This window comes from Bos indicus, chromosome 10 (genome assembly GCF_029378745.1).
Source record: "Bos indicus isolate NIAB-ARS_2022 breed Sahiwal x Tharparkar chromosome 10, NIAB-ARS_B.indTharparkar_mat_pri_1.0, whole genome shotgun sequence".
Classification (NCBI taxonomy): domain Eukaryota; kingdom Metazoa; phylum Chordata; class Mammalia; order Artiodactyla; family Bovidae; genus Bos; species Bos indicus.
The window spans coordinates 26,882,531-26,900,532 of record NC_091769.1 but is presented as its reverse complement, the minus strand read 5'-3'; the positions used below and the strand labels follow the sequence as shown (position 1 = coordinate 26,900,532).

The window sequence follows — 18,002 nt, the reverse complement described above, 5'->3', positions numbered from 1 at the left end:
TAACTAAGGAAGTGAATTGAGTTGTCATGGTTGGGAAGATCTCCTGGAGAAGGAAATGGCAACCCACTCCAATATTCTTGCCTGGAAAATGCCATGGACAGAGGAGCCTGGCAGGGTGAAGTCCATGGGGTCGCAAAGAGTTGGGCATGACTGAGCAACTGAGCACACACACATGAAACATCTCTGGGTGGGTTCTAGAGAGAGAGCCAACAAATGGGTACCAAGATTCGACTGTCCTGAGCTTTGAGGGAAAATTAAATATTGGTGAATGTCTTCCTTGTATTGCGTGTGGCATGGCCTGGTTCATTCAGACATACTCTATCTCAATTTTTCAAGGGCTGACTAATTTAACAAGTAAACAAAGAAAACAAGGCGATTGTTGTTAATTAACTCAGTCCAAGTGGTCAGGGTACAAATACACAGACATCATTGCACCCATGTTCCAGTGCCCTCTGTAACTGACACAGGGTGAGTTTATTGGTCTTTTGCTGTTTGGTTGGTTGATTGGTTTGGGGAATTTTTTTTTTTTGACAGTTTCAGCTCAGACTTGAGGCAGGTAACGTCATCAGTCTTCTGTACAGAGGAGCTCAGTAATAAAAAGTGAATAGTGATGCAAGCAAATTAAATATGTTAGATTGAGCGTAAAATGGTGATGGCAATTCCTGTTTTCTAGAACACGTTCCTGTTTTCTATAACAGCTCTGTAAGACTTCTTGGCACAGAATTGCTGAGAGGGAAAAGTTTTACTTAAAAGTGTAACATGATCAGTTTTTCCATTTTTCAAGGAGTACTCAGTCGCTGCTTAGAAAATGGAGGATAGAAGGGTAAAAGTAGAAGCAAGGAGCTGTGTTAGAACACTGCTGCAGAAGTCTAAGGAAGAAAGGATGGTAATTTAAACTTGAGAGACAGCAGTTGAGACAAAGGAGTGCATGATACAAGCCATCCTTTAGAAACAGAAGAATCCTGCTAATGAATTGGGTGTGAGGGGAAAAGAAGAGATGTAACAATGAAATAGACTATACCAGAAAAAGTAAGTTCTTCAACATTAACTAAGCTATTTAAAGTGCTGAAAATATTTTGAGATGATAAAGTGATTAACACACACAAAAATAACCTTTTAGAAGGTTATTTCTTTAAAACATAAGGCTGAGCACAAGACTCAAAATTAAAGATGACTGTAAATTACATGCATTAAAATGTTCTCCTTAACCAAATCTGAAGACAGTTTTCTTTATAGTTTCCAGAATACTTTCCCTTGAAAGTAAAAAATTTCTAATATAAGCTCCTACTCTGAAAAAAGGAATACTGCCAGGAAGACAACAATGCAGTCTTATATTACAAAAATAAAAGAGAGAGAAGTCATTAAAATGCAGTATATATCTCACTCCCTGCTGCTTCTGCTGCTAAGTCACTTCAGTCATGTCCGAGTCTGTGCCACCCCATAGACAGTAGCCCACCAGGCTCCCCCGTCCCTGGGATTCTCGAGGCAAGAATGGGTTACCATTTCCTTCTCCGATGTGTGAAAGTGAAGTCACTCAGTCGTGTCCGACTCTTAGCGACCCCATGGACTGCAGCCTACAAGGCTCCTCTACCCATGGGATTTTTCCAGGCAAGAGTACTGGAGTGGGGTGCCATTGCCTCCTCCGATCTCATTCATTAGGCTCTGGTAAATAGAGACCTTACCATTAGAAAAGAATGTTGACAATTTGAGCTTTCACACACTATCAGTAGGAGTGATAAATAATGCAATAATGATGGAACACTGTTGAACTTATCTACTGAAGGTAAAGATACACATGCCCTTATGATCTAGCCTATAGAAATGCATGCATGTGTGAACCAGGAAAAGAAAACTATGTTCATAGTACCATTACTCCTAACAGCCCCAAATTAGAAATAGCCAAAATAGTCATCTATAGTACAATGGTTTAATAAGTGGTGGTTTATTCATAGAGTACAGTGGGGTATAAATGGACACACTATAGATGATTGTAACAACATGAATGTAAAAAACCTTACTGTTGAACAAAATAAGCCATCCAAATACTACATATACTATGATTTCGATTATGTAAAATAAAAAACAAGCAAAACTTAAAAAAAATGTTTCAGAATGCATACTTAGTTATTAAAGAAAAATAGGGAGGTGATTACTATTAGGAAAGGAGAGTGTTAACAATTGGAGGGACTAAGAGGCAGAGGATAGTCATCCTCTTATTGGGATGGAGCATAAGAGGAGATTCTAGGCTACAAGTCATCCTCTATTTCTCAACTTCAGTGATAGTTACTGCAGAGTTTTATATATAAAGATTTAAATGTTGAACATGTTTCCATACATTTCACAATAAGTAAATATCTCTATATATACTGATATTCATTTAACTTGTGTGTTTTTTTTTTCAAATTTCACGTTTATTTCTTTTTTTTTTAATTTTATTTTATTTTTAAACTTTACATAATTGTACTAGTTTTGCCAAATATCAAAATGAATCCGCCACAGGTATACATGTGTTCCCCATCCTGAACCCTCCTCCCCCCTCCCTCCCCATACCATCCCTCTGGGTCATCCCAGTGCACTAGCCCCAACCATCCAGTATCGTGCATCGAACCTGGACTGGCAACTCGTTTCTTACATGATATTTTACATGTTTCAATGTCATTCTCCCAAATCTTCCCACCCTCTCCCTCTCCCACAGAGTCCATAAGACTGTTCTATACATCAGTGTCTCTTTTGCTGTCTCGTACACCGGGTTTTTATAATCCAACTACTAAACTAGGACAGTAATTCAGAATTAGACTAAAATAGTAACTATTGATACATAAATGTTTATTTCATTCCCCAGAGTGGCTTCAATTCATATCTGGGTTCTCACTTGTCTTTACAATTATTCAATAATGTGATGGTGTTTTCACAGCTTGCAGACTCATGAAAATCTCCAACACCCCCAACACCTCCAGCACCATCACTGGCTTCATCCTTCTGGGCTTCCCTTGCCCCAGGGAGGGGCAGATTCTCCTCTTTATGCTCTTCTCTGCTCTCTACCTCCTGACCCTCATGGGCAACGGTTCTATCATCTGTGCTGTGTGCTGGGATCAGAGACTCCACACCCCCATGTACATCCTGCTCGCAAACTTCTCCTTCCTGGAGATCTGGTATGTCACCTCCACTGTCCCCAACATGTTGGCCAACTTCCTCTCTGATAACAAGTTCATCTCCTTCTCTGGGTGCTTTCTCCAGTTCTACTTTTTCTTCTCCCTGGGTTCTACAGAATGCTTTTTCTTGGCTATTATGGCATTTGATCGATACCTTGCCATCTGCTGGCCTCTACACTACCCCACTCTCATGACTGGACGTCTCTGTGCCAATCTTGTGATCAGCTGCTGGGTACTTGGTTTCCTCTGGTTCTTGATTCCCATAATCATCATCTCCCAAATGTCATTCTGTGGGTCCAGGATCATTGACCACTTCCTGTGTGACCCAGGTCCCTTGTTGGCCCTCACTTGTACTAGAGTCCCTGTAATAGAGTTAACTAGCTCCACCTTAAGTTCTCTCCTCTTATTTATCCCCTTTCTCTTCACCATGGTGTCCTATGCTCTGGTCCTACAAGCTGTGCTGAAGTTCCCTTCATCTGCTGGACGAAGAAAAGCTTTCTCCACCTGTGGGTCCCATCTGACTGTGGTTTCTCTTTTTTATGGATCAGTAATGGTCATGTATGTGAGCCCAACATCTGAACATGATGCTGGAATGCAGAAGATAGTGACTTTGTTTTATTCTGTAGTTACTCCACTCATTAATCCTGTAATATATAGTCTGAGAAACAAAGATATGAAACATGCTATGAAGAAATTATTAGGAACATAAAAGTAAGGGTTTTGATTTAAAATATTTGGGGGGACAGAAGCTGTTTTTAATTTCTTGGTTAAAAAGAAGACTAACTGACTATAGAACTATAAGACATCTCAAAGATGTACTGCATATCCCCAATTTTGCAAGTGATAGAGCCATAGATTGAAAAACTGAGTTTAGTTTGCTGGGAAATATAATTAAATATAAATTTCCTGCCAATCTAGAAAACCTCTCCACAATGGTGGAAGAGAATAAAGCAGTTTTATTATTTATTATCTGTGGGTGTGAGAGTTGGACCATAAAGAAAGCTGAGAGCAGAGGAATTGATGCTTTTGAACTGTGGTGTTGGAGAAGACGCTTGAGAGTCCCTTGGACTGCAAAGAGATCAAACCAGTCAATCCTAAAGGAAATCAGTCCTGAATATTCATTGGCGGGACTGAAGCTCCAATACTTTGGCCACCTGATGTGAAGAACTGACCCATTGGAAAAGACCCTGATGCTGAGAAAGATTGAAGGCAGGATGAGAAGGGGATGACAGAGGATGAGATGGTTGAAAGGCATCACTGACTCGATGGACATGAGTTTGAATTAGTTCAGGGAATTGCTGATGGACAGGGAAGCCTGGCGTGCTGCAGTCCCTGGGGTCACAAAGAGTCGGACATGATTGAGCAACAGAACTGAACTGACTGATTATTGAATAAGCATTAAAGTAGGAGACTATGGGCATCTCAGGCAACCCACTGAAAAAGGGCAAAGACCAAAAGAAATTTCATCCTTTTGTAGTCAAGCAAATACAACCCATTATATACAGCTTCTCAAGATAAAAAGCTAATCCTCAAAAAGACTTGACCATTTTATCAGACATAATCAATTCATCCTAGACTCACCTAGTAATTGGACTGGCCATCTGTGTTTGCTAATTGGCTTCACACAGGGGAGAAAAGACATTTCTATATAACAGGAGGTAGCTTTCAACTTGGAAATTAGGCCACCAAAGTTAGGCTCCTATCTTCCCACAGGAAATGGAAGATTGGGGCCTTTCTATCTTGATTATTACGTTTCAGAGAGACTTCCCAGGTCCTTGATAAAGACATTCCTAGGTCATAAATCTGGCAAGGTGTTCAAATCCCTTAAAATATAAAACTTTTAAATTTTACATTCATTTCAATGACAGATAAACAAGTACAAGTTTTCTAAACTAAGTGTTCTGAAAACAGGAAGAGGGGAAAGTCTCTTCCTTTATCTTCAGCATGGATACTTACACGTCTTTTTTTTTTTGTATTTGCTCTTACAAATTGTACAATCCTAGGGCAAAACTTGTCTCCTATTACTCTTCCAACACCAACAAACTCTTTACTTTTCTGGTAGTGCTTTTATTTCTGTCTTCTAAAACATCTATCATGATAACATCAATTTTAATGTTGTATATATCTTCAAGTCAATATGAAAAATAGCATCAGCACAATAAAAGTGGTAAATATATGAAAAAAAGTAAATAGCTTATGAAAGGCTTTTAAATATCTAAAAATACAATTCTATTTGGTTCAGAATTAGAGAAGTACAAAGAAAGCTATAATAAATATATCTCTTTTCCCCCAAAATTGACAAAGATCAAAAATAATGTTGAGAAAAACAGCAATCTCTTCCCTTACTGGTAGAACATAAATTGGTACAATATCTATGTAGGACATTTTGCCAAAAAACTATCAGAATTTAAAAGGCATTCCCTGACTCAGCAATTCCACTCTTAGGTATTTATCTGAGGAGTATATTCACAAATAAGAAAAATGACATGTGTACAAGAATATTGACTACTGTTTCTACTAGTAAAAGATTGGAACATTCCAAATTCCCATTAATTAACAACTAATTAGATAAATTATTGTATATACCCCCAACAAAGGTCCATCTAGTCAAGGCTATGGTTTTTCCAATGGTCATGTATAGATGTGAGAGTTGGACTGTGAAGAAAGCTGAGGGCTGAAGAATTGATGCTTTTGAACTGTGGTGTTGGAGAAGACTCTTGAGAGTCCCTTGGACTGCAAGGAGATCCAACCAGTCCATTCTGAAGGAGATCAGCCCTGGGATTGCTTTGGACGGACTGATGCTAAAGCTGAAACTCCAGTACTTTGGCCATCTCATGCGAAGAGTTGACTCATTGGAAAAGACTGATGCTGGGAGGGATTGGGGGCCGGAGGAGAAGGGGACAACACAGGATGAGATGGCTGGATGGCATCACCGACTCAATGGACATGAGTCTGAGAGAACTCCGGGAGTTGGTGATGGACAGGGAGGCCTGATGTGCTGTGATTCATGGGGTCGCAAAGAGTCAGACATGAATGAGCGACTGAACTGAACTGAACTGAGGGTGGAATATACTATATAACTGTTAAAAATTAAGATCTGTACATGTTGATATAAAAGTACCCTCAAAGTTAAAGAAAAAGCGAGATGAAAGAGATCTGTCTTGGGCCATCTTTCATAGGAAGAAAGATTACATAAATATCTACATATTTATGTTCATAAACATGTTGTGTATCTCTGAAAGAAGAAACTAAGAACAGTGATGATTTTGGGAAACAGAATTGGGTATCTAGGGACAGGGAGAGAAGGAAACATTTTCACTGTACATACAAACCTTTGTACATTTTAAATTTTTCCATATGCATGTATTTCATTTAAACACACATTTAAACAACATTTATTATTATCATCTAAAAATAAAATTTAAAACTATTTTACTATGAAATTGGAACAAAGGTAACATTTATTCATAATTCTGTGATTCTTTGAGAAACTAAAAAGAATACTGTTTCTCAGAGGAAAATAAAAAAAAGAAAACTGACGTCTTCATGTCATCTCACTAAAATTCTTTCGTTCAGCCGGAACAAAGTAAGAAATGTCTCCCTCTTCTGCGGACCTAAGAGAGTAATAAACTATGAAAAAGTGAAAGCAGCTTTTTTAAAATAATTGCTGTATCATCTTCCTCCATAGTCACTTATTCACTAAAACAAACACATTCAATATGTTAGGCACTGAGCTGGAAGGGACAAGCCATATATATACAGAAGTAAATAAGACACATTTCCTTCTCTTCTGGGGCTCATGAACAAGTAGTAAATGAAGCAAGATGTTCTATAAACAAGGGAATTATAAGTTGCTATAGGAGCAGGTAAAGGAAGGCACAGATAAAAACCCATGATTATGAGAGGTAAGAAATCATGGCAACTTCTGAAAAATGCATATAACCATTCCCAGAGCACTATCTATTTACTAGTATACTACAATATACAGAATAGAAGTATTCCTCAAATAGATGTCCATGTGGCATTTACTACCCATCATGACTTATAATTGGCCAAACTTATTAATATATTAATGAGCATCCTTAATCAAAATAAATACAGCTTCAAGATGTAATATAATTCACAATTCGTCAAACAGATATAGATAGATAGAAAAATGGCTGATTCATGTTGATGTTTGGTAGAAACCAAAGCAATACTATAAAGCAATTAAAATGAAGAAATTATCCTTCAATTAAAAATAAATAAACCAAAAAAGGCCCCCCAAAAAGACAAATAGAAATAAAGAGGCACATCATTGGGATATAGGTATTAAAATATAAAAGTCAGTCTTCAGATGCCATCACAGTAAAAATATTACTGTTATTTATTATTAGTATTTGTTTCCAGGGAACTCAACCTACAAGACCATATCACTTAGAAAGAAAATAGCACTTGTGTGCTTAAGTAAATCAATGAGCCAAAAAAGACATATCAACCTACCTCAGATCTTTCATGAGAATGAAGTATTCCAGTGAGTGGCAGATGGCCAAGGGCTGATCATTTTCCATGACAAAGTAGAACTGTGCAGTTGTGCTGGGGGGAAAAAAAGTAGAACCAAGTGATGCAACCAGAATAGGAAATGGTCTTGGTTTTCAAAAGCAAATTGTCCTATATGTTGGACTTAAAAGTTGTGAAGTAACTTTAAAAGTCACGATAGCTACACTAGCTAACTCTCAATGTGCCTAAAATGAACTTCCACTTTAGCCATTCAAGTAATGTACAGCCTCAAGCATACCATTCATATCTTCATTTTATAGATGAGGTAACTAAAGCCTAGATTGAATAAGCAAGTTGCCCAAACAGTTGATTAATGTTGGAACCAGCTATGACTCCAAAAACCATACTATAAATTGTTATGCTATGGCATCTCTTAATGTTAGATTATTATATGTGAACTCCCAAGCTAAGCATTTTGTATACAATCTCTCTTTTAATCCTCATTATATTATATGAGCCATTACTATTTTACATGCTTTACAGAGTAGAAAACTAAGGCCTGGAGAGAATAGGTAATAATTTACCAGTAATACATCTAATAGTAACTAGGAAAGCAGGGATTCAACCAGGTCTCTCTGAGTCTAAACTCATATTCATCATCACTATTAATTTGTCATAGCAGACTTACATATATTGTTTAAAAGCAGGAAAAATTCTCCATGTGCCTCTAAAGCTGAAATAATATCCAACTATTATTGTTTGGGTAAATGGTTGATAAAAAGTTTATGAATAAATATAGTATAGCATTGTAAATACAATATGACACGTGCAGAAAAATTAAAATCTGGTCTTTAGAAAAAAAAAATACAAAGGGAAGCACTTCAAAATATTTGAAATGGCAATGTTTTGGCAGTAATATGGAGGTTTTGGAGGTCTTTTTTGGGGGGGGGGGGGTTCCAATTGTATGCTTTATTTTCAAATGTTTCAGTACCAAGTACAGATAGTCCCCAACTTACTATTTAACCAGTTTTCAACTTTACAGTTGTGAGAAAGTAATACACATTTGGTAAAAACCATACTTTGAATTTTTACATTTTTCTGGCCTGTTGATAAGTAGTATGATACTCTCTCATGATGCTAGGTTCAGCTCTGAGCCACAGCTTCCAGTCAGTCACCTGATCATGAGGGTAAACACCTATACACTTAAACCACTCAGTACCCATGCAGCCACTCTGTTTATCATTTTCTGTACAGTACTCAATAAATCAACAGTAATATTTATTATGAAAATTCAGCAATTTTATTATGAAATAAGCTTTATGTCAGATGACTTTTGCCCAAAAGTAAGCTAATACGTGTTCTGAGAACATTTAAGGTAAACTAGGCTAAACTATGATATTCGGTAAGTAATGTAATAAACGCATCTTTAAGGCCCAAGAGGGAGGAGATATCTGTATAATTATGGTTGATTTGTGTTGTTGTACTGCAGAAACCAACACAACATTGTAAACCAATTTTCCTCCAATTAAAAAATTGAAAAATTTTAAAGCATTTATTTACTTATCATATTTTCCATTTTAAAGATTTTATTAGGATGTAAACCTATTTCAGGTCAAGGAAGATATGTAATAATATATTAAGAATACTTTGACTCTCCAATAAGTTATTTTGTAAATAATAATAATGATAAATCTAGCTCAGCTTCCCAGTTTAAAAGAACTAGCATACCTTAAGGATGCTCATCTATATAAAACCTCAGTAACCATAATGTCCCTTATTTTTTCTAACAAAACTAATATTTGTAACTTCAAAACTGTGTTTTCTTAATTTTCTCAGAATTAAATTAAGAGACAGCCACTAGGTACCCTGAGGGAATGGGAGCCAGACTTGAAGATTGAAAAGCGAGCCCTTAGTATTGGACAGAAGGGAAAAGGCCTGTTAGGCCATCCAGCTTCTCATCAGTCAGTTTCACTGGTACCATGCAGAAGAGGGGAAGTTTCTCAACTTTGATACATCAGCTGATAATGTATAAAGGGAGGTGAAATCATGCTAGCAACATTTCAAACTGAAGACTGTTATCAATCATATTGCATACTTTCTAGTTCTGAATTAATATGTCCCTACAGAGTTGGCAACAGTTTACATTTCACTACTATTTAAATTGGTATTTCTCATAAGTACAAATGAATTTCTAGAATATAGTAAATAGGTCTGCAAAATTTAATACAAATCACAATTTATAACCCTGTTTACTTATAAATAGGGATATATGCATACTTAAGTATACACATATAAACATATTTGAGAAGATATGGAAAATAATTCTAAAGAAATGTCACAACGTATAAACTGAAGAAGCTTTTGCATTTTACCTCAGTGATAGAGTCATACGAAATATGTTTTGGATCACGAATGGACTTTTATACCTAGGATATAGTTTGTTTCCTATCCCAAGGTCAATGTTCTTTAGAGCTCCAAGTTCTTACTCATTAATAATTGTATAAAATATCTTTGGCATCTTTTTCATATTTTTTCTTCTGAAATATTCATGTTAAGTTCCCATAATAAATGAGGACAAGTTTTAATGTTCTTTGCATTTCTCTAATTTTCCAATTTTCATATTCACTCACAATCCAGAGGAGTGGTACATACATAGTAAATATTCAGTGATGGATTTCTGGAAGTCGTATATTCAGTCAGGCATAAGCCACAAAAGATATGCAGCAAAAAGCAGAATTACCTTTACTTGCTAATATGTTACTACAGCTGAAATAATTCCCTAAAACCTTTCTCTATATTTTTGCAATTTTTCTTCTTTTTGTTATCTTCTTTAGGACCCAGCTAAATCATAAGAAAAATTGTATTTTGTTTACAAATGTTTAAAAAGACTAACTGCTTCCAAATAAGACCTTGAGAACCAGAAAAAAAAAAGGCACATTTGATAAATAAAAGTAAGATGATTATTTTTATAGTTTTTATTATCAATCAAAACTTCAGCTTTGCAGAAAAGTTGCAATAATAGTAAATTACAGAAAGTCTATATGCCCTTCATCCGGATTTCAAATTATTAAAATTTTACCACAATTTCTTACAGTCTCTCCGTGTCCTTTTACATCTATTACCCTCTCTGTGTCCATATGTCTCACTGTCAAAATCAAATGAGCCTTTTTGTGTTAGTAAATTGGTGAAAACCTCAAAGTTCTAAAACAGACTTTTGAAAGCAAAGTCAATTCTTAGGAAAAAAAATTTTATTCAAAATTAAATTTCCTTATTTGAAACTGTAAGTAACTGTTTTGTAGTGCAAATAAATAGAATTAAGAACTATTGAATTCTAAATGATAAATGCTTATCAGATTCAACACAAGATTTCTAAGGATTTTTTTTCTACAGAAAAAGGCCATGATGGTCTGGGGAAAAGAGTGATTGCACAGCTTCGTTATTCCCTAAAACCAGTCTCCTCTGTCCGATAGCAAGACAAGCATCTGTCCCCAGCACCCACAATTGACCACAACTTATCAGAAGACCGAAGAACTCCAGCAAGATGAACAGTCTTGGCTTGGGTTTTGTTTGACAGAATTTCCCCTGATCATATGAGAGGTATTCTAAACAGATTTGGTAAGTGACTGATGAACCTGTCAATTGAATCTCTGGCCATCTCTAAGAGACTAAAACTAAGGAAAAGATATTACTTCCTCCATCACTGGGGAAATAAAAGCAACAATTAAGGCACAACGGTCTCCAGAGGAGAAATGGAGAGAATGAGGGAATAACTAGCACAGACCTGTCTCCTGGCACAATCCTCCTAGAGGCAGTAAATGATTCCTCAAGGAGGACAAGCTGTGCTTATAATCCATGGATCCCAAAGCACATACATTCACTGAGCCCCATCCAACCTACTTTTTACACCTTCTCACCCAGCTGGTTACTACAAAGACAACTGCTTCTACTCAGAAGAATCTGCAAAAACCTGAGAAGCTTCAGTTGAGAATCCCTTTCTTACTTCAGAAAAGAAGGTAATTCAGTTCGTAGAGGAGAAAAATATTAAAATATAGCTGGAGAATCTACATCTCTGGGGGAAAAAAGTCTCCTGTTAACTCTGCCAGTTTTACCCAAAACATCTAATATTTACCATATGTTAGATATTGAGAAGTTGCTTCCACCTTGTCAATTTATTATTCCATTCAATAGTCTTCATAACAACCCTCTGGGGAAGGTGTTATCATCTCCATCTGACATTTGAGGCAACTAAGAGTCAGAAAATAACTGGCTTATAGAATTTGCCATGACAATGCAATGTTTAAGTGTTGGAATTCAAAATCCTGGGCTCTTGTATCCAAATTCAGTACTATTTCTAGCATACCATAATTGCCTGCCACTCATCAGTAGTGGATAAATACACTGCTTTGGGGCTTTTGAAAAAGTTTAAACAATAGGAGATATATACCCTATATATATTGCTAGGCATTTTAAAACTATTCTTTCTGTAATCTTCAAAATGCCCTCTGTAGTTGTATTCACTTCAACTTACAGAAAAGGACACCAAAGCATAGAGAGGTTAATACTTGGTCTAGCATCCATGGCTATAATGTGGTGGAGGCAGGATTCAGACTCAGATGGTCCAGTTCTGGAAGCTGTGCTTCTGTATGGAGTAGCCTGTCCAGGCCAGCAAGGCAAAGGACTGTGCTCACAGGGAATCATCCAGGCTGGCTGCTGAGAGAAGTTAGTGAGGATAGCAGGACTCCACTCCACTGTGGAAAACAAAACTCTATTGTTTTCAGGTTTGGAATATATTTCTTCCAAAATATCTTCTATGTATAGATATTGTTGAGGAAGCTTTTATTCTCTTCATTATAGTGCATACATTTTCCAAAGTTTCAATAATAAACAAATTTTATAATCAGAAAAATAATTTTGAAAAAGAGAGCAGTTAAAAAAAGTTTATTAAAACTATTTTGTGCCACAGTTTTAATAAAACAATGAAACCAACAGACAAGATTCTTGCCCTCATTTGGCTGGCAAAGATACACAAGTAAGTAAAAAATAATAATAATTTCAGACTTTGATAAGTATAGGAATAAAATAAATAGGAATTTATGAACAAAAGAATGACAGAGATACTTACATAGGGTGTTCAGAAGAACAGAATAATTAGGCTGGAAAGTGAAAAATGGGCTCCAGATACATTTCCAGGCGAAGAGAACATTTAAAGCAAAGAACCCAGTCAGTAAAGAAGTTGCATATTCCAGGATACAAAGGAGGCCCATGTAAATGAAGAAGGGGGAATAGGAAAAGACAGATCGGAAAAGGGAGAAGGGAAGAAAATGGTAAAATAGGTGGAAGCCAGATCATTCAGGGGCCCATGTATCATAAAAGGGAGCTTGGATTTTATTCTAGGTTGAGTTATGGAATGTTTTTGCATAAGGAAATTGCATGATCTTATTTACACTTTTAAAAGGTCAGTCTGTCTGATGTGTAGAGAATTGATTGTGTAGAAGCAAAGGCAGGAAGCAGAGAAATCATTTGGGAGACCTTTGCAGTAATTTAGAGAAATGATGTGGGTAACATGAACTAGGATGGTGCAGGGGAAAGAGAGAGAAGCAGATGCACCAGGGCTCAAGGCATATTTTAGAAATAAAGAGAACTACAGCTGAAATGTGTACAAAGGATAGTAGAAAGAGAGATGTGCTATTAAAACATAATGGAAGATTTAATTCAGCAAAGTGAATCGGCTATACATATACATATATCCCCTTTTTTGGATCTCCTTCCCATTTAGGTCACCACAGAGCACTGAGTAGAGTCCCTTGTGCTATACGGTAGGTTCTTATACATATTAGTGTATATATATCAATCTTAATCTCTCAGTTCATCCCAACTCCTCCTTCCCCCCCTTGGTATACATACATTTGTTTTCTATGTCTGTATCTCTATTTCTGCTTTGCAAATAAGTTCGTTGGTATCATTTTTCTAGATTTCACATAAAATTGATATAATATTTGTTTTTCTCTTTCTGATTTACTTCACTCTGTGCGACAGTCTTTAGATCCATCCATGTGTCTGCAAATGCTACAATTTTGTTCCTTTTTATGACTGAGTACTATCCATTGTACCACATCTTTATCCATTCACCCATCAATGGACATTTAGATGGCTTCCATGTCCTGGCTATTGTAAATAGTGCAGCAATGAGCATTGAGGTGCAATGTATCTTTTTGAATTATGGTTTTCTCCTAGTATATGCCCAAGAGAGGGATTGCTGGGTCATCAGATCAGATCAGATCAGATCAGTCGCTCAGTCATGTCCGACTCTTTGCGACCCCATGAATCGCAGCACGCCTGGCCTCTCTGTCCATCACCAACTCCCAGAGTTCACTCAGACTCACGTCCTTCGAGTCAGTGATGCCATCCAGCCATCTCATCCTCTGTCGTCCCCTTCTCCTCCTGCCCCCAATCCCTCCCAGCGTCAGAGTCTTTTCCAATGAGTCAACTCTTCGCATGAGGTGGCCAAAGTACTGGAGTTTCAGCTTTAGCATCATTCCTTCCAAAGAAATCCCAGGGCTGATCTCCTTCAGAATGGACTGGTTGGATCTCCTTGCAGTCCAAGGGACTCTCAAGAGTCTTCTCCAACACCACAGTTCAAAAGCATCAATTCTTCAGCTCTCAGCCTTCTTCACAGTCCAACTCTCACATCCATACATGACCACAGGAAAAACCATAGCCTTGACTAGATGAACCTTTGTTGGCAAAGTAATGTCTCTGCTTTTCAATATGCTATCTAGGTTGGTCATAACTTTCCTTCCAAGGAGTAAGCATCTTTTAATTTCATAGCTGCAGTCACCATCTGCAGTGATTTTGGAGCCCAAAAAATAAAGTCTGAGACTGTTTCCACTGTTTCCCCATCTATTTCCCATGAAGTGATGGGACCGGATACCATGATCTTCGTTTTCTGAATGTTGAGCTTTAAGCCAACTTTTTCACTCTTCTCTTTCACTTTCATCAAGAGGTTTTTTAGTTCCTCTTCACTTTCTGCCATAAGGGTGGTGTCATCTGCATATCTGAGGTTATTGATATTTCTCCCGGCAATCTTGATTCCAGCTTGTGTTTCTTCCAGTCCAGCGTTTCTCATGATGTACTCTGCATATAAGTTAAATAAACAGGGTGACAATATACAGCCTTGACGTACTCCTTTTCCTATTTGGAACCAGTCTGTTGTTCCATGTCCAGTTCTAACTGTTGCTTCCTGACCTGCATACAAATTTCTCAAGAGGCAGATCAGGTGGTCTGGTATTCCCATCTCTTTCAGAATTTTCCACAGTTTATTGTGATCCACACAGTCAAAGGCTTTGGCATAGTCAGTAAAGCAGAAATAGATGTTTTTCTGGCACTCTCTTGCTTTTTCTATGATCCAGTGGATGTTGGCAATTTGATCTCTGGTTCCTCTGCCTTTTCTAAAACCAGCTTGAACATCTGGAAGTTCACGCTTCATGTATTGCTGAAGCCTGGCTTGGAGAATTTTGAGCATTACTTTACTAGCGTGTGAGATGAGTGCAATTGTGCGGTAGTTTGAGCATTCTTTGGCATTGCCTTTCTTTGGGATTGGAATGAAAACTGACCTTTTCCAGTCATGTGGCCACTGCTGAGTTTTCCAAATTTGCTGGCATATTGAGTGTGGCACTTTCACAGCATCATCTTTCTGGATTTGGAATAGCTCAACTGGAATTCCATCACCTCCACTAGCTTTGTTCATAGTGATGCTTTCTAAGTCCCACTTGACTTCACATTCCAGGACATCTGGCTCTAAGTCAGTGACCACACCATCGTGATTATCTGGGTCGTGAAGATCTTTTTTGTACAGTTCTTCTGTGTATTCTTGCCATCTCTTCTTAATATCTTCTGCTTCTGTTAGGTCCATACCATTTCTGTCCTTTATCGTGCTCATCTTTGCATACGGTAGCTCTAATTTTAGTTTTTAAGGAATTTCCATACTGTTCTTGATAGTGACTGTATCAATTTACATTCCCACCAACAGTGTAAGAGGGTTCCCTTTTCTCCACACCTTCTCCAGAATTTATTGTTTGTAGATTTTTTTGATGATGATCATTCTGACTGGTGTAAGGGGATACCTCATTATAATTTTGAATTGCATTTCTGTAGTAGTGAGCAATGTTGAGCATTTTTCATGTGTTGGTTGGCCATATGCATGTCCTCTTTGGAAATTTATGTTTAAGTCTTCTCCCCATGTTTTGATTGGGTTGTATGTTTTTTGAAATTGAGCTGCATGAGCTGACAGATAAATTTACAAGCTGAGCAAAAGCATATAGAATCTGGAACTCATAATGCAGTCATCTTCTCCCCCTCCCAATCTCACTCTAGCTGAAGCCAGCAAGGCACTGTGGTAATGCACAGTAAGATAGAAATGGACAGAATCATGGGAGTTCTTATTGAACACATGAGTACCCCTTGACCTGAGAAGCAAGTAATACTGATTCTGACCCAGAAGAACGGGTTCCAAAGTGCTGTGTTTCCCAGCACAGCACTGCATTCTTATCACAGAGAATAGACAGAACTATTTCAACATGGTCATATTATTGATATATTAATTTTATCATTCAAGAAATCTGTTTAGATGGCCTCTTTCTTGGTGCTATTTTTTCAGGAAATTTTCCCCATGAAAGTGGGTTAATTTACTTATGAAATTGTCAGATAATGGTACTAGAGAGAAGGAATCAACAAGTTAGGTTGGAAGATAGCTGAATGTCAATTTTTAAATGACATCAAAAGTCACACATGTTTTCCTGCTTCAAAATCACATGATCCAACAAAGTACCTGCCTACAAGCAGCTGCATTAGGTGACAACTCAAGGAGTACATAGGAAATGCAGTTTTCCACTCATAAGGAAATTACAGAAACCCTTCTAAATGCAAGATCATGTACGTCCCCAGTCATCACCGTGACACTACTGTTTGACATACCAATAACTTCAGCCTGCCCTTAAGAAGGTGTTTGCCAAGAAGAACAATAACTTGATATATTACACATTGCATTCTCCTACTGGGATAAGCTACATGAGGTATGGGTTTTAATCTCTTGTGTTCATTGCTGTATCCCCAGTATCTAAAAGTAAACACTCAATTATAATGAATTAATAACAAGTAAATAAATCTCAGTTTCATGTTGGGACAAAGAAAATGAAGCTCCTCTGCTATTCCAGGGATATTCAGTAATTATGACCTTTCACAGCTCACAGACCCATGAAAATCTCCAACACCTTCAACAATTCCAGCACCATCACTGGCTTCATCCTCCTGGGCTTCCCTTGCCCCAGGGAGGGGCAGATTCTCCTCTTTGTGCTCTTCTCTGCTGTCTACCTCCTGACCCTCATGGGCAACGGTTCTATCATCTGTGCTGTGTGCTGGGATCAGAGACTCCACACTCCCATGTACATCCTGCTCGCAAACTTCTCCTTCCTGGAGATCTGGTATGTCACCTCCACTGTCCCCAACATGTTGGCAAACTTCCTCTCTGACAACAAGCTCATCTCCTTCTCTGGGTGCTTTCTCCAGTTCTACTTTTTCTTCTCCCTGGGTTCTACAGAATGCTTTTTCTTGGCTATTATGGCATTTGATCGATACCTTGCCATCTGCTGGCCTCTACATTACTCCACTCTCATGACTGGATGTCTCTGCACCAATCTTGTGATCAGCTGTTGGGTACTTGGTTTCCTCTGGTTCCCAGTCCCAATCATCATCATTTCCCAAATGTCCTTCTGTGGATCCAGGATTATTGACCATTTCCTGTGTGACCCAGGTCCTCTTCTAGCACTCACCTGTGCTAGAACCTCAGTAATGGAATTTTTTTGGGCAATCATAAGTTCTCTCCTCTTATTTATTCCTTTTCTCTGCATCATGGGGTCCTATGCTCTGGTCTTGAGAGCTGTATTGAAAGTCCCTTCAGCAGCTGGACAAAGGAAAGCTTTCTCCACCTGTGGGTATCATCTGGCTGTGGTCTCACTCTTCTATGGTTCAGTGATGGTCATGTATTTGAGCCCAACATCTGAGCATGATGCTGGAATACAGAAGCTTGTGACTCTGTTTTATTCTGTGATCTCATTAATCCTGTGATCTACAGTCTGAGGAACAAAGATATAAAATACGCCCTGCAGAAATTTCTGGAAATACAGAAATAAGAAACGTGATCAAAAAACAAAAGGGGAAATCTTTGGGCAACTGGGCTGTCTTTATACTTTTCCAGGTTAAAAAGTCTTAAGTAAATAGCTAGTACCAACTCAACGTACATGAGTCTGAGTAAACTCTGGGAGTTGGTGATAGATAGGGAGGCCTGGAGTGCTGCAGTCCATAGGGTTGCAAAGA

The 18,002-nt window shown here is 37.8% G+C and overlaps 2 protein-coding genes across 2 annotated transcripts; both read left to right on the top strand.

The window, feature by feature from the left end:
- Positions 1-2,925: 2,925 nt before the first annotated feature.
- Positions 2,926-3,861, top strand: LOC109564493 (olfactory receptor 11G2-like). The gene has a single exon (XM_019967925.2). It carries the CDS (start codon positions 2,926-2,928, stop codon positions 3,859-3,861), a length of 936 nt encoding a protein of 311 aa, XP_019823484.2.
- A 13,022-nt stretch (positions 3,862-16,883) lies between these two features.
- LOC109564278 (olfactory receptor 11G2-like) lies at positions 16,884-17,753 on the top strand. Its single transcript, XM_019967772.2, has one exon. The coding sequence runs from the start codon at positions 16,884-16,886 to the stop codon at positions 17,751-17,753; it is 870 nt and encodes a 289-aa protein (XP_019823331.2).
- Positions 17,754-18,002: the final 249 nt, after the last annotated feature.

Coding starts and splice junctions, on each gene's coding strand:
- LOC109564493 (XM_019967925.2), top strand. CDS start 2,926: ATGAAAATCTCCAACACCCCCAACACCTCCAGCACCATCACTGGCTTC.
- LOC109564278 (XM_019967772.2), top strand. CDS start 16,884: ATGAAAATCTCCAACACCTTCAACAATTCCAGCACCATCACTGGCTTC.